Genomic DNA, 16,908 nt, shown 5'->3' with positions numbered 1-16,908 from the left:
TTGTCTGTATTATGTATCACAAACAATAAGGGACGCAGCAGTGATCCCTGTGGAATGGCATTAAACAGTGGCCTCCAGTCACACAAACAGCCTTCTGTCACCACATTGTGTCTTCTATTGCTAAGCCAATTTTAATTCTGTTTTGCCCAGTTACCCTAGATTCCAGTCTCCCAAGTGGAAACTTGCCAAAGGCTTTGCTGAAATCCATATAAACTACATCAATTGCATTACCCTCATCTGCACATCTGGCCACGTCCCTAAAAATTGAAATATGCTAGATATCTGCTTCCTCTGATAAAGTTGTTCTGACTACCCCTTTTCAAACCTTGCCTCTCCAAATGGAAATTAACTCTTTCCTTCAGAATTTTCTCTGTTTCCCTACTAATGATATGGGACTCACTCATTTATCCCTCCCACCTTTGTTAAAAGTGGAACCACATCAGCTGTACTCCAGTTTTCTGGCAGCTTCCCTTTGGCTAGAGAGGAGTTAGAAATTTGGGTCAGAGCCCCTGAGATTTCCACCCTTGCCTCCCACAGCAGCCCAGGGTACCATTCATCTGGACCTGGCTATCTGTCCACTTTTAAGCCTACGAAAACCACCTGTACCCACTCAATCTATATGTCAATCTGTTCAAGAACCTCAGAGTCATTGTCCCTGAACCTTCTACCTACATTCTCCTCCTTCTGCATGAAGACAGATGTGAAGTGCATCTTGCAGATGATGATGCACATTACTGCTACTGAGTATAACCACTGGAGTTCGGGGTTGGGAGAATGATGTGAATATGATGCCAGTCAAGTGGGCTGCTTTGTCCTGGATTGATTGTTCTGTTTGGCCTCCTCCCGTAAGTCATTTAATTGTCCATCAACATTACCTACTGGTTGTGGCTCTCCAGCCTTGCCTTGATCTGATCCATTAGTTGTGAAATGGTTGGCAAATGAAGTATAGTGTGGGAAAATATGAAGTTGTTAATTTTGTAAGGGAGAACAAAACAGTATTACTTGAATTTTAAAAAGCTGCAACACAAATGGCCTTGAGTGCTTACGCACAAAACACAGAAAGCTAGCACATAGGTGCAACAGATAATCAGGAAGGCCAGATGAATTTTGGCCCTCATTTCAAGGGGTTGGCATATGAGAGTAGGGAAATCCTAGTACATTTGTACAAGATGTTGATAAGACCAATTCTGGAACACTGAGCAGTTTTGGTCCCCTTATTTAATCAAAGATATTTCATTGGAGGCAGTTGTCAGAAAGTTCAGTAGGATGATGCTTGATATGGACGGCTTGTCTTTTGAGCAAAAGGTAAACATGCTGTATTCATTAGAACTTAGAATGAGAAGTGATCTCATTGAAACATAAAGAATTCTTAAGGGATTTGGCACGGTAAACTCTTGAGGATTTTTTTTTCCATATGGGAGAGTCTAGGAGCAAATGGCATTGTCTCAAAATTAAGAGGCAGTAATTTTAAGACTGCGATGAGGAGGAATTTCTTCTGTTACACTGTTGAGTGTCTTTGGAACTCTACCCCACAGTTCTCTGTGGTAACGAGTCCTTGTGTGTATTTAAGACTAGGACAGACAGATTCTTGATCAGTGAGCGAATCAAGGGATATGGGAAAAGAGCAGGAAAGTGGGCATGAAGAGTATTGAAACAGCCATGATCCTGTTGAATGGTGGAGCAGATTCAAGGGGCTGAACAGCCTACTCCTGCTCCTGCTTCTTATGGCCTTCAGTTCGGCACACAAAACAGGCCAAATCCAACCTGAGCAATTACCATCTTGTCAGTCTACTTTCAATCATCAGTTTAATTCCTTTTCCGAGACTTTTTGGCAGTTTCATGCAACTAGCTGCATTCTGTCTAATTTATTTTTCCTTCCATGCAGACCTCCCCAAGGCCTAAGATTGGAAGTATGTATGTCAGCAGGCCAGCCTGTGCGCCGCTACATGTTTGTGCAGCCTAGAGGGAATATTGTAACTGAGCGGTTTGCTGGGCCATTTGATTTGATTGATTATTGTTATGTACCAACACACAATGAAAAGTATTGTCTTACATGCTAACCAGACATAAGTTCAAGGTGATAGGAGAAAGATTTAAAAAGGACCTGAAGAGTAACTTTTTCGCACAGAGGGTGGTGCATGTATGGAGTGAGCTGCCAGAGGAATTGGTGGAGGTGGGGTACAATCACAGCATTTAAAAAGCATCTGGATGGATATTTGAATAAGAAGGGTTTAGAGGGTTATGTTTCTGAGGTAGGGTCACCGGACCCAAAACGTTAACTCTGTTTTCTCCTCCACAGATGCTGCCAGGCCTGCTGAGCTTTTCCAGCAACTTTGTTTTTGTTAGGGGGGTATGGGCCAAATGCTGGCAGATGGGACTAAGTCACATTGAGATTAATGGTTGGTGTAGGTAAGTTGGACTGAAGGGCCTGTTTCCATGCTGTATGACTCTAACTCTCTAATCATACCTTTCATAACATAAGGGGCGACACGGTGGCTCAGTGGTTACCACCCTCTGGCAACTGTTTGGAGTTTGCACATTCTCCCTATGTCCGTGTGGGTTTCCTCCCAGAGTCCAAAGATTTGCAGGTTATGTGGATTGGCCATACCAAATTGCCCATAGTGTTCAGGGATGTCTAGCTTAGGTGGCTTGTAGGAGGATGGTTCTGGATAGGATGCTCTAAGGGTCAATATGGATTTGTTGGCCCGAAGGATCTGTTTCCACACTATAGGGATTCTTTGATTTTATAATCTATGATAAATCATCAGGGTATTAGAACAGAATGTAGAATATGGTGTTCCCACTACAGTGAAGGTACAGAAAGAGATCAGCTCAAACAAATGAGAGGTCTGTTTGTAAGGCTGATAACAGCCGGGAAGAAGTTGCTCTTAAATCTGTTGGTACATGTTTTCAAACTCTTGTATCTGCTGCCCAATGGAAGAGAGTACAACTGGTCTGGGAGGAGTCTTTGATTATGTTGGCTGCTTTCCCAAAGTAGCAGGAAGTATAGACCGATTCAATGGGAGGAACGCTGGTTTTTCACAATGGATTAGGCTGCATTCACAGTTCTCTGTAATTTCTTAGTCTTGGTTAGACTAGTTGCCATACCAAGCTGCAAAGCATATGGATAAGCTGCTTTCTATGATGCATCCATAAAAATTGGTAAGAATCATTGTGGACATGCTGAACTTCCTCAGCCTTCTGAGGACATTGAGATGTTGGTTGTTTCCTTGACTGTAGCGTTGACATGGATGGAGCAGGATAGGTTGTTGGTGAAACTTACTCCTAAGAACTTGAAGGTCTTGACCACCTCTACCTCCACCTATTGATACAGACGCATCCTCCACTTTGCTACCAGAAGTTGATGACCTGCTGCTTCATTTTGCTGAGATTGAGGGAGAGGTTGCTGTCTTTACATCATGCCATTAAGCTATCTATAACTTTCTTGTATTCCGGCTTGTTGTTGTTTGAGATCCAACTCACTACAGTGGTGTCATCAACAAATTTATAAATGGAGTGGAGCTGCATTTGGCCGCAGGTCAGTTAAGAAACAACCACATTTCACACTACTTTGCTCATTTCACATGTTAGGAGATGAAACGTTACGTTACATAGCTTTGAAAGACAGTGAAATTATTGTCCAAATACATACCATACTATATTCGAAGCAATGTCTTGATAGAGCAGCAGAGAGAAGATAAATAGATTTGTCAGCAAGAACTGGAAGGTCTGTACTCTCATCCTGATTCTTAACATTTTGAGAAAAGCAACCGGTGTTACAAGACTGGAAATCAAGCCCCGCAATTCCTGGAGTTGTCTCAAATTAAAGACTTTATGCAAATTTCCCCAATTTACTTGACTTTCAGACAGAAAACGTGAACAAGTATCTGTGCAGAACAAGAATCGCTATTTATTAAAAGTAATAAAGACATTAAAAGTATTAAAACATTAATAAAAGTAAGCATCTAACTATAGTTAAACAGGTATGAATCTTCAGTGTGTAATGTTCCTAATTAAAACTCTGAACCCAATATAAATTCCCCCTTAAGTGCACAGACCAACGATTAGAGGGGGAAAAACTGGCGAGAGTTCAGAAACCTTTGTTCTCAGGTACTGTTGAGACGATTTTTATGACTCCACTGCTGGCCAGATTATTGCATTAATTGTCTCTCTCCGGATGCTTCCACTGTTTGGTAAGAAACATAGTATAGGACTTTGGTTCGACCGCATTTGGAATACTGCATACAGTTCTGGTCACCACATTACCAAAAGGATGTGGATGCTTTGGAGTGGATGCAGAGGAGATTCACCAGGATGTTGCCTGGTATGGAGGGTGCTAGCTGTGAAGAGAGGTTGAGTTGATTAGGATTATTTACATTAGAAAGACAGAGGTTGAGGGGGGACCTGACTGAGGTCTACAAAATCATGAGAGGTATATACAGGGTGGATAGCAAAAAGCTTTTTCCCAGAGTGGGGTCTCAATTTCTAGGGGCCACGATTTCAAGGTGAGAGGGGAACAGTTTAAGGGAGATATGTGTGGAAAGTTTCTTTACACAGAGGGTGGTGAGTGCCTGGAACGCATTTCCAGCGGAGATGGTAGAGGCGGGCATAGTAGCATCATTTAAGATGTATCTAGACAGATATATGAATGGGCAGGGAGTGGAGGGACACAGATCCTTGGAAAGTAGGTGACCGGTTTAGGTGGAGGATCTGGATTGGCGCAGGCTTGGAGGGCCGAAAGGCCTGTTTTAGTGCTGTAATTTTCTTTGTTCTTCGTTCTTTGTAGGGTGGATGGTTCCCTTATAAAAAGTTTCTGATTATTAGTTAAAAGTTGCTCAAACAACAGCTGTAGTAGGGAAGTAAACTAGTTTTCCTCAGGCTTACAGTTAATGCAGTATAGAGAGCTGGGAAAGAACTGAACATTTCTCTCACTCTCTCTCTCGCTCGCTCTCTCTCTCTGTAACCTGTTCTGAGTGTCAAGCTGTTAAAGAGTTAGTCATTCTGCATGGGAACAGACATATTGGTCCAACCTGTCCACACGGACCATCCCAATCTGACCTAGTCCCATTTACCAGCATTCAGCCCATATCCCTCTAAATCCTTGCCATTCATGTACCATCTGGATGCCTTTTGAATGTTGTAATTGTACCCACTCCACCCACTTCCTCTGGCAGCCCATTCCATGCATGCACTGTCTGAAAAAGCTACCTCTCAGGTCCTTTTTAAATTTTCCCTCTCTCATTGTAAACTTGTGTCCCCTAGTGTTGGACTCCCTCACCCTAGGAAGAAGGTCTTGACTATTCACCTATCCACGCCCCTAATGATTTTTAAAACCTCTGTAAGGTCATCCCTCAGCCTCCAATGCTCCATGGTGAGAACTAATCACGCAGTATTGTTGACAGACAAAAAGGACTTTATCATTGATAATCCATAGACAAATCAATTTCTTCTTGCCTGGGCTATACCACCTTGGCCCCAAATTGTCTGCTGCTCACCTTCAATTACTGCTTGTTCAGACAAAGGCAGCATGGTGGCTCCGTGCTTAGCACTGCTACCGCACAGCACCAGGGACCTAGGTTCGATTCCAGCCTCAGGCAGCTGTCTGTGTAGACTTTACACGTTCTGCTTGGGTTTCCTCCAGGTGCTCCAGTTTCTTTCCACAGTCCAAAGATGTGCAGGTTGGGTGGATTGGCCATGATGAAATTGTCCATTGTGTTGAGGGATGTGTAGGCTAGGTGGATTAGTCCGGGTAGATGTGAGTTTATGGGATACGATGCGTTGTGCTGGGTCTGGATGGGATGCTCTTCACAGAGTCATTTGAGAGTTGATGAGCCAAATGGCCTCATTTCACACTGTAGGAATTCTAATTGTTTATGTGTGTGTGTGTGTGTCTGTGTGTGTGTGTGTGTGTGTAATGGGTGTCAGGTTACTTGCTTTCAAAACTGGAGAGACCCTCACAGACACTGGTTTTAAAACCATTGTTTCTCATTTCAGTCCTCAGCTTGTGAAAAAGACTATGTTAAAAATAGTCCTTACATAAGTGAGAAAGCAAATTGGGGAGACACCCATGTGCAGTACAACCAGTTTCTGATGTGCTTTTATAGCTGCAGTGGTTTATTATGGATTGTTCAGTAAGTTTCCAGTAAATTGAGATAGACCATAAGACATAGGAGTGGAAGTAAGGCCATTCAGCCCATCGAGTCTACTCCACCATTTAAATCATGGCTGATGGGCATTTCAACTCCACTTCCCTGCACTCTCCCCGTAGCCCTTGATTCCTTGTGAGATCAAGAATTTGTCGATCTCTACCTTGAAGGCATCTAATGTCCCAGCCTCCACTGCACTAATGAATTCCACCAGCCCACCGCTCTCTGGCTGAAGATATACTCCAGGATTTTACAATAGTAATGGTGTTGGATGTCATCTAGTGACAACTGGATTCTGCCTTGTTGGAGATGATCATTACATGCCTCAAGTGTTGCCCATGTCAAGCGCCCTATTAATATCAACTGCTTCATTGCTGAGTTGCATGCGGTCACTACAATCATTAAAGAACATAGGGGGAGGGTCGTTGAAGCAGCTCAAGGCAGTCGGCCTTTGATATCAAGGCAATATTTGTGGAATGTGGCATCAAGGACCCCTAGCAATACTGTTGCCAATGGAAATCATAATCGGGGGAACGAATACCTCCACTGTTTAGAGTCATACCTGACAAAAGGAAGATGGCTGTGGTTGTTAGAGGTCAGTCATCTCAGCCACAGGACACCTCTGCAAGAGATCCTCACAGATTTCTTGGAGATTTGTCTGAGCAATTTGAGGTTTTTGTAACGGTGATTAAGTATATTGATAATGACAGTGTGTTGGAAGTGTTTTACATGGGCTTCAGTAAGGCATTTAACAAGGTCATTTAACATGGAAGGCTGTTCCAAATTGTAAGAGTCCATGGAATCTAAGGTAGGTTGGCAAACTGGATCAAAACTGGCTTACAAATTAAGAGGCAAAGTGATGGTGGAAGCCTGAGATCAGTGATGTCAAACAGGGATCGGTACTGGGGCCCTTGCCAGTGTGTATATTAATGACTCAGATATGACTGTTGAAGGTATAATTGGGAATTTTGTTGGTGTTAGTGAAGTGGATGTTGTTTGGCTACAGTCTGATATTGATCAGTTGGTAAATTGGGCAGAACGATAGAATGTGAAATTTAATCCCAGTAAGTGTGAGATGAAGTATTTTGGGAAGTTTAATCAGGGAAGGACACGCACAATGAATGATAGGCCCCTGGGTAGTAATGGGGAACAAAGGGACCTTTGAATACAAGTCCATAGGTCCCTGAAGGTGTCAGCACAGGTAGACAGGATGGTGAAAAAGGCAGCATTCGGAATGCTTGCCTTCATTAGCTGGGGCAAAGAAAATAGAAGTGAGGAAGTCTTGTTACAACTTTGCAGAGCATGAGATAGGCCATGGATGGAATACCATGTGCTGTTCTGGTTTCCACACTATCAGGAGGACATGATTGCACTGGAGAGGGTACAAAGCAGATTTATCAGAATATTGCATTGGATGGCACGTCTTAGCTATGAGAAGAGTGCTGAGAATAGGCTGGGTTTGTTTTCCTTGGAGTACAGGAACCTGAAGGGGGGTTTGAGTTAGGTATACAAAATTAAGAGATGTACTGGCAGGATACATTTGTAAGAGTTTCTTCCTCGCAGTAGACATATCTAAGAACAGAGGACCTAAGCTTAAGGTGAGGAGCAAGTACTTCAAGGGAGATCTGAGGAAAATTATTTTCGCCCAGATAGGTATATGAATGTGCTGCCAAAGAGAATACTTTAGGCAAGTACTGCCTCGACATTTAAGTAGTACCTGGACACGTATTTAAAATGCCAGGGCGTTGTAGGCTATGGACCAAGTGCAGGCAAATGGGATTAGTGTAGTTAGTGGCTATGAATTGGTTCAGTGAATCGGCCAAAATGATAGAACATAGAAAAATACAGCACAGTACAGGCCCTTCAGCCCACAATGTTGTGCCGTGGAATAATCTTGATCCAAAAATAAAATAACCTAAGCTACATTCCCCTCAATTCACTGCAGTCCATGTGCATGTCCAGCAGTTGCTTAAATGTCACTAATGACTCTGCTTCCACGACTTTATGACTCTGCTGCCACGATGTTTAATGTGGATGAGTGTGAGGCTATCCATTTTCGTCAGAGGAATAAAAATGCAACTTATTGACTAAATGGAAAGAAACTTCAGACTACTTCAGGGTATCCTAATGTATGAATCACAGAAAACTAGCATGCAGGTACAGTACGTGGTAATGAAGGCAAATGGAATTTTGGCATTGAAACTATACCTGAGTATCATGTACAGTTTTGATCCCCTTACTTGAGGGATTCAGTTGTATTGAAGGCAGTTCAGAAGTGGATCGCTAGATTTGATTCCAGAGAGAAGGAGTTTGTTTGTCTTATTGTTGAGCAATTTAAGTCCATAGAAGAATGAAGGGAAATCTAATTGAGGTATATAAGTTACTAAGGAGATTGAAACAGCAGATATAGAAAGAACGTTTCCCCATCCAGGGCAATCTAGAGCGAGAGGTCATAGTTTTAGGATAAGGAATAGCAGATTTAAAACTGAATTGAGGGCAAGTTACTTCTCTCAAAAGGTCATGAATCTGTGAAATTCAATCCCCCCAGACTGTAGAATGTTGGGTAACTTTAATGAGGAGATAGGTAGACAGACTTATTTAAATCAGTAAATGATTGAATGGTTATGAAGGGCAGGCAGAATTAGATCAGCCATGATTGTGCCAAATTGCAGAGCAGGCTCAAGGGACTGAATTGGCTACTTCTGCTCCTAGGACCTGAAGTGTTTTTTTGCTCTGTTCAGTGCTCTCAGTAATTTCTTGATTGCAATAAATGAATAGGATTTTAAAAAAATAGAATTAGCTGAAGTTTGATATCTGAGATGGTGGGGACCTTAGGAGAATGCTGAAATAGGTCTCCACCCAGTCCTTCCAGTTGAACTTGGGTGCAAGTACTTCAGTCCGTTTTGCACCCTTTTTGGCTCTGCCATCATTGAGGACAGGCACTTTGAAGGATCCTTCACCCAATTTGTTTAATTATTTTCTACCATTCATACATGCAGCATCCTGGAGAACTTTGACTTGATCTGTTTGTTGCGGGATTGCTTAGCCCCATTTACAGCATGTGACTTGTATTGTTTAGCATGGATGTAGCTTTTCACTTCATTTTTAGGTATACCTGGCTCTGCTCATTGGATAGGAAGTGTGGAACTGTCAGAAAATTTCCTGATGTGTCGTTAGAACATCTTGATGAGGGTCAAACTAGACACTTGCCATTGTGGTGGTTAAGTGACTGTCAACCGAAGGACCTCCTGTCCCTTATCTTAAATCTGTGCCCCCGAGTCATTGATCCCTTCACCACGGGGTAAAGTTCTTTCTTATCTACCTATTCATGTCCCTTGTAACTTTATATATCTCAATCATGTCCAAGCTCATCTTCTCAGTTCTAAGGAAAACAACCCTAGCCAAAAACATCTAGATTTAGATAAAAGGATACAAAATCATGAACTACTTTATGCTATGTCAGAGCTATTAATACAAAAAACACTTTTACCCTCAACCTTACGGATACGCAAACCTTAGTGAATGGTCATCCGTTTTTCCACTTAAAATTAATTGTTCTAAGGACATGATTGTACTTGAACCTAACTTCTGCATTCAATTGATCTATCTCCTTCGGAAAATGTCTCATCACAAGACCATTAAACAGCTAATATAGGGGCTATATTTAACATGGATCCTAAAACTCCTCTTCCACAGACCTTTTTCTGGAGCACTCTGTTAGTTACAATAAGTAACTCAGGACTTCTTCTGTCTGCTAGCTCTGCCTTAGACCTGTTCACTCTGACAGAATCTGCACTGAAAGAAACCCTCGATAGTTCTGTCTTCCTAAACAAACTGGTCGCTGTGTATCATTGTCTATTAAATTTTCCTCACTAACTTTATTTTTAAATTCTCATGTAAGTGCATATAGTAATGTTTCCAGTTAGCCTAGCACTGCTGTGAGAACTCATGTAATTAAGTCCTTCTCCTCTTAAAGCACATTTTGAAATAAAAGTCAAATTTAAAGCCAAGTATGGGTGTGTCCAGTTTGGAATCCAGATTTCAAAACACGTAATATAGCCATAATGTTCATCACTACCCCAGTAAACTGAAGTTGGTACTCATCAAAAATAGGAGCATTGACTGCTTGGACGTTGTGTAGAAGAATTGAGATTTCTTGGGCTTTCCACTTCCAGCAAGAATTACTCTTCACTTCTCCAGAGGGGAGGCAATGGCCTAGTTGTTATTATTGAAAGACTATTAATCCAGAGAGCCAAGTAATGTTCTGGGGACATGTTTCAAATCCTACCATGACAGATTATGGAGTTAGAATTCAAAGAAGAGTTGAGTGGAATGATGACCATGAGACCATTGTTGATCATCGCAAAAACCTATCTAATTCAACAATTTCTATCAGGGAAGGAAATTGTATTCTTTACCTGTTTAGGGGTACTTGCAATTTCAGACCCACAGAAATGCGGTTGATTCTTCACTTGTCTGGCAATTTGGAATGAGCAATAAATTCTAGCCTAGCCAGTGATGTCTGTTTCCTGTGAATGAATGTGAGTGCCTCTGTATCTTTAGCATAGCCCCCTTGTATCAGAATGTTTCTTGCTCTGATATTCTTTAACTCCAGAGTTTGGCATCTTGGCTGTTCCAGTAGCTCAACTCACTGTTATAAGTCCTTCAGTTATTCAGCCCTTTGGTTCTTCAGATCATGAGCCCTCACAAAATAATCGGTTGATCTCAGAGATTTTCTCTTCTGCAGCCAGCTTTCCCTCCAATCTCATCTGAATTGCACACACAATCATAAATCTGTAATTAACTTACCTTGAGCTTTATTGTTTGTCTCCCAAACAACTGGGTGATGTGATCATTTCCTAGAAGCCATGTGCTTTATCAGAAATCAAATTTGAGAGAAACTTTTTTTAGAAGGACTGTTGCCTCAAAATAACTTTTATTTCCTCATGAGATACAGTATATTTACATGCTGAAAAGATTTGCAGTATAATTTCATCAGCAGGTCCAAGTTCAATTAAAAGATTTGAGATACTTCAAACCAAACACCTGTCTATGCTTATTGAATCTGGAGACCTATTATTTCAAGGAAAATTGTATAGATGTTTTGAAGTTATTTGCCCATTTTTTTCTTTTTTTTCTGAAATTGTGTGTTATACAAAGTTGCTTTAAAAGTTCAAATTGCATTTTTTTTCTTTTTAAAAGAAATTCCTGTTTAAAACTTACAACATGTCTTCCTATTTTTATGAAGTCTTGTGTTTCTTTTTAGAGCCAAATCCTCCTATAGATGAAGTAATCAACACATCTGGTGTTGTAGAAAAATTTGTGGAATTCTTGAAAAGAAATGAGAATTGTACGCTACAGGTAAATCTTTTGATGCTATTCTTTGTCAGCTGTTGTGTTTGCAGTTTAGCATGCCAAAGTGAAACACTGTCTTGTTGAATAAGAACTAAGAGCCAATTGGCCTCAAGCTTGCACTGTCTGATCTCATTGTGGCCACAGTTCCACTTTCTTGACTGTATCCCCACAGCCTTTAACTCCATGTGAATCAAAAAATCTGTCTAACCTAGCTAAATGACCCAGCCTTCACTGCTGTCTGGGGAAGATGATTCTTCAGACTGGTTGACCCTTCAAGAGAAGAAAACTCATCCTTGCCTCAACCTTAAATGGTAGACCATTATTTTGAAATGCTCACAGTTCAGTATTCTACCAGAAAAGAAAACATCCTCTCACCTGTCAAGTCCTCTGAAATTCTTCTGTTTTAATAAGGCCACCTCCTAATCGGAACTCCAATGAGTACAGACCCAACTCGCTCACCTTCTCTACATTCCTAATCAAATCTTCAGTGTAAAAATGTAGACAAGTAGAAAAAAGCTACAGATCAGACATGATCAAAATGGATGGTGGAAAAGCCTGAGTGGCCTTGTCATGTTCAAATGGAGTAGCCAAGAAATTAGTAACTAAAGTCTATTGCCTAACATTGCAACCTCTGTAGAATTTTGTGGGAAACTGCAAAGTTATGATTTGTTTAGCGCACTATAAGAAAATAATCATTAATTTCGACAATATTAGTGGATACATTCATGTCCTATAATTTTACAAACTAAGGATTTTGTCTTAGGTTACCAGATCTCCAAAGTAGTGAATTACATTGATAAACATTGAATATTTGATTTTGATTACCACAATTTGAAATGGCATATTTTGTAATAATCACTGATTTTCTTTCACCAAGTTACCATAGTCCATAGTCAGTGTACTGTGCACTAGTAAATAAAAGGTGATTTCATGACAAGACCCAGTCTATGTGTAGTTACTTCAGTGGTAATGATTTGGGAACCAAGGGAGCCCTGGTTCCCGCATCTGTACAAGAGCTTAGGCCATTCCTTGGGTTAGTGAATTATTATGAAAATTCATATGTGACCTGGCCTTCATCTTGGCACTCATTGAAAAAGGATCAACCTTGGAAATGGACGTGAAGCCAAAGCAGCCTTTAGGGAAGTGAAAAAGCAGCTATCATCAGGTAAGATGTTGGCCCACGACAATCTGAAGCGAGAAGTGGGGCTAACATGCAATGCCTTGCTGTTTGTATCAGGGTAGTGTTGGCTCACCAGTGGCCCAACAGAGAGGAACACCTGATAAATATCCTTCCTGTACTTTTGCTGATGCCGAATGCTTGAATAAAGAGGAAGGTTTGGTGGTCATCTTTGGTATGAAGAAGTTCTGCCAGTAGCTTTACAGGTAGGAATCTGTCATAGGAACAGATCGCAAACCCTTGCTAGGGCTACTGAAGGAAAATAAGGCAGTGCTACCCATTGCTTCCAGTAGAATTCAGTGCTGGGCCCTTATTCTCAGCATGTACCAAGTACAAGTTAGAACACTGTCCAGGATTCCAAGTGGCTATTGCTGATGCCTTGAGCCACCTCCCCACTGGCAGATACTCCACTAGTGATGCCTCCCCTAGAAGAGTCCGTTTTGGGTTTAAACTTCCTGGACACCCTTCCAGTCACTAGGGACAGTGTCTGACTGTGGCCACAAAAACATCCTGTCCTAGCAAAACTGAAATAGCTGATGGTAATGATGGAAACAGAAGGGCCATTGCAAACAGGATTGAAATGTTTTTGGACTCGGTGAGACCAGATCAAAGTGGAGGACGGCATATCACTGCGGGGAGCAAGGGTGACTGTCCTGAGTAAAGGACCTAATGGCATTGTGAGTCAACCCACAGCTGGAGGGCTACAGCGGTTCAAGAAGGCAACTCACCACCACCTTCTCAAGAGCAACTAGGGATGGGCAAGAAATGCTGGTCCCAACCAGCTACGCCCACATCCCACAAAAATGAATAGAGAAAGATACTTTCTGAACTCCACCAGCATCATCCAGGGGCTTCCAAGATGAAGACACTGACACGTCGGCACAACATTGAGGGCCGAAGGGCCTGTACTGTGCTGTAATGTTCTATGTTCTATAAGAAGCTATGTCTGGTGGCTAGGGTTGGCCGCTGACATAGTTGCATTGGTGGGGCAGTACCCAGGTGCCACCAGCAGCTCCCCCACATTCATGGGAATGGCTGGGTAAACCGTGGTCTCTGTTGCACATCAACTACACTGGCCCTTTCATGGGCTCAATGTTCCTGCTCATTGTGGACGCCAATTCAAAGTGGTTAGACATACGTAAAGCTCGTTCAGCAAACCTGGGGATGACAATTGAGAAGCTGTGAGCATCATTTGCAATACACGGACTCCCAGAAATATTGGTCGCGGACAATGAGACATCGTTTAGCAGCAGGGAATTTGAGTATTTTCTGAAGTCAAATACCTCTTTGGTACATGGGAACAGCTCCATACCATCCATCATCCAGTGGCCTAGCAGAAAGAGTGGTCTGAACATTGGTGGCAGGCTTAAAGAAACAGCCTACGTCGCCAATCGATACCAAGTTGTCTTGTTTCCTGTTCAATTATGGGATCACCCAACACGCAACAACAGGAATAGCTCCAGCAGAGTTGCTGATGGGGAGAAGACTCCGCACCAGGTGAAACCTGATGATATTCCCAGTCCTGGCGGGTGGGGGTGATGGTGAAACAGCAGCCAGAATGCCAATGCCAGCCAAATGCCACCTCTGCATGAGAGAGACCATTTAATTCAAGCTATGAAGCTTCGTGCTGGGACCATGCAAATGGCTTTGTATGGGTACAAGGCAAGGTTGATGTGAGGTCACATCCTATGGCTTAGAAAGTTCAGGTAGGTGATTCAGCCCTGAACAAACGTACAAATCACCTGAAAGCTGTTACCTCGCAAGTGGAGTAGGAGCAAAACATACGTGGCCCCTCTGAATAGCTAGAAGGCCTGGCAGAAACTGCAGGTGCTCCCCCTCCGTCTCATCGTGAGGAAACCCTTGAGTCTGAAATGAATGCAGCCTTGATACTGGAAGAGGAGGAGGAAACTCCACTGAGACATCCCAGATACAAGAGACGATCACAGTCTGGTACAAGCCCCGTGTCAGTCCAAATCGGAGGAACAGGACATGGGGCAAAAGTGCCTCAAAGAAGCTATAAGTGAAAGACCAGATCTACATCCCCAGACTGTGGGGGGAGGAATGTAGTGATTGGGACCAGATGGACCGCCATTGACTGAGGCTCATGACTGGGGGTGTTAACCTGGGGCAACAATCCCAAACCAGCCTAGCTCATCCCTGCCTCCCTAACCTGTCCTTCCTTTCACCTATCCCTCCTCCCACCTCAAGCCCTACCCCCATCTCCAACCTACTAACCTCCTCTTGTCCTTTTGACCTGTCCGTCCTCCCTGGACTGACCAATCTTCTCCCTAACTTCCCACCCACACACACTCCTTTTACTGGCTCCATCCCCACCTCTTTGACCTGTCTCCTCTCCACCTATCTTCTCCTCTATCCATCCTCTATCCGCCTCCCCCTCTCTCCCTATTTATTTCAGAAAACCCTTCTCCCCCATTTCTGAAGAAGGGTCTTGACCCAAAACAATAGGCTTCCTGCTCCTCTGATGCTGCTTGGCCTGCTGTGTTCATCCAGCTCTACACCTTTTTATCCCAATTGGGAAAGCCTTGGCTGGCCACTATACCCAGATTAGAATTCCCTCAGTTGAGGATTGACTCCGAGGTGGCTGGCAACAGCCAGGATACGGTGCACTAGTTTTTTTAAAAAAGTGACTTAGTGACGGAACGCAGCCTCTGTGCAGTTATTTCAGCGAGGGAGTATAGTTTTGTGTGATTTACTATATTGAGTATTGGCTTTGTCAGGACACTTAGCCATTACCTGTACAGCTACAAATATTTGCCAGGCATCTACTTTGGGAATGCTTCACAAGCCTTCCAATCCTACTGCTTAGGTAACTAATGTAGAGCTGCGTCACAGCCTCCTCTCACTGCACTGTTTACAATATGGCCAGGGTCCATTGACATTTAAAATTCTGCATTCCTAATTTTTCTCAATGACACTGCACTTGAGGATTTCACTTCTTTGTTTCAACACAACAATGTTTATTGTAAATAAAAAAACTCGAATAAAGCAGGCATTGTTAATTTAAATCAGCGATAATGGGGACTGCAGATGCTGGAGAATCCAAGATAACAAAGTGTGAAGCTGGATGAACACAGCAGGCCAGGCAGCATCTCAGGAGCACAAAAGCTGACGTTTCGGGCCTAGACCCTTCATCAGAGCTCTGATGAAGGGTCTAGGCCCGAAACGTCAGCTTTTGTGCTCCTGAGATGCTGCATTGTTAATTTAAAGTTTACTTCCTTTTCTCCCAAGAATTCTTTAGATGACACATCAGTATTAAATTTAAGATAGCAAGATGTAGAGCTGAATGAACACAGCAGGCCCAACAATATCAGAGGAGCAGGAAAGCTGACGTTTCAGGTTAGGACCCGACCAGAACTGGCAGCTTTCCTACTCTTCTGATGCTGCTTGGCCTGCTGCGTTCATCCAGCTCTACACCTTTGTTATCTCGGATTCTCCAGCATCAGCAGTTCCTACTATCTCAGTATTAAATTTATTCACTCCTGTAGGGGCCACCTACAGGAGCCAGAGGCATCTGAAGAATTTCCCCTCACTCCAGCTTTTCTTGGAGGTAAAACTGATATTTGGTCTCTCTTGATTGTGGTGGTCTCCATCTGATGTACTAATTGCTCTTCCAATACTTGATTAATATCTTTAGCAATACGATACCTTGAGGTCATCTGCAGATCTTGCTGTTAGCTTTTGTCTGTGCTGTCTTCCAGCTTCTGTTCCTCAGAGTAAGGCATATCTGCTTTCCAGGTGGTCACTGATAAACACGTGTTATTCTGGTTAGAGCACAAGTCTGTCTAACACTTTACTTTATCTAACTTCTCTCAACAAGCTGGAAATCATACTTCCAAACTGCAGCCGAAATCCCCCCTCAGCAAACACCCTGAAGAATTGAAACCGGACATCTTTCCTAAGCTCCAACTAGGACAATGTAGCCTACTCTGGACTGACCTTTTGGATTAATTGCCCCTCATTTACAGTTTCTCCTTTTGATATAGTGACGTTGACAGGTTTTATAACTTTTCAGGATTTACTAGATGCACTTAACTAATTGAGGTCTAACTCACAAAGTAAAAACAATCTCTTTGGACTGCAATTTCTTAAATACTATAAATAATGCCTCCAGTTTAGGTTGTTGACTTGCTCGCTGAGCTGCTGATTACAGATCAGATGTTTCATCATCATTCTAAGTAACATCACTGTGCCCTCTGATTAAGCAAAGTA

At 42.6% G+C, this 16,908-nt stretch overlaps 1 protein-coding gene across 1 annotated transcript in view; it reads left to right on the top strand.

The window, feature by feature from the left end:
* LOC125464944 (importin subunit alpha-7) overlaps positions 1 to 16,908 on the top strand; it is a 122,401-nt gene that overhangs the window by 52,355 nt on the left and 53,138 nt on the right. Inside the window, exon 5 of the mRNA XM_059654427.1 lies at positions 11,413 to 11,507. Within this exon, the coding sequence (XP_059510410.1) occupies positions 11,413 to 11,507 (95 nt within the window). The remainder of the gene's footprint in view (positions 1 to 11,412; positions 11,508 to 16,908) is intronic.

Source organism: Stegostoma tigrinum, chromosome 24 (genome assembly GCF_030684315.1).
Source record: "Stegostoma tigrinum isolate sSteTig4 chromosome 24, sSteTig4.hap1, whole genome shotgun sequence".
Taxonomy (NCBI): Eukaryota; Metazoa; Chordata; class Chondrichthyes; order Orectolobiformes; family Stegostomatidae; genus Stegostoma; species Stegostoma tigrinum.
The sequence above is the reverse complement of the archived record's forward strand: the minus strand, read 5'-3'. Positions and strand labels throughout refer to the sequence as shown.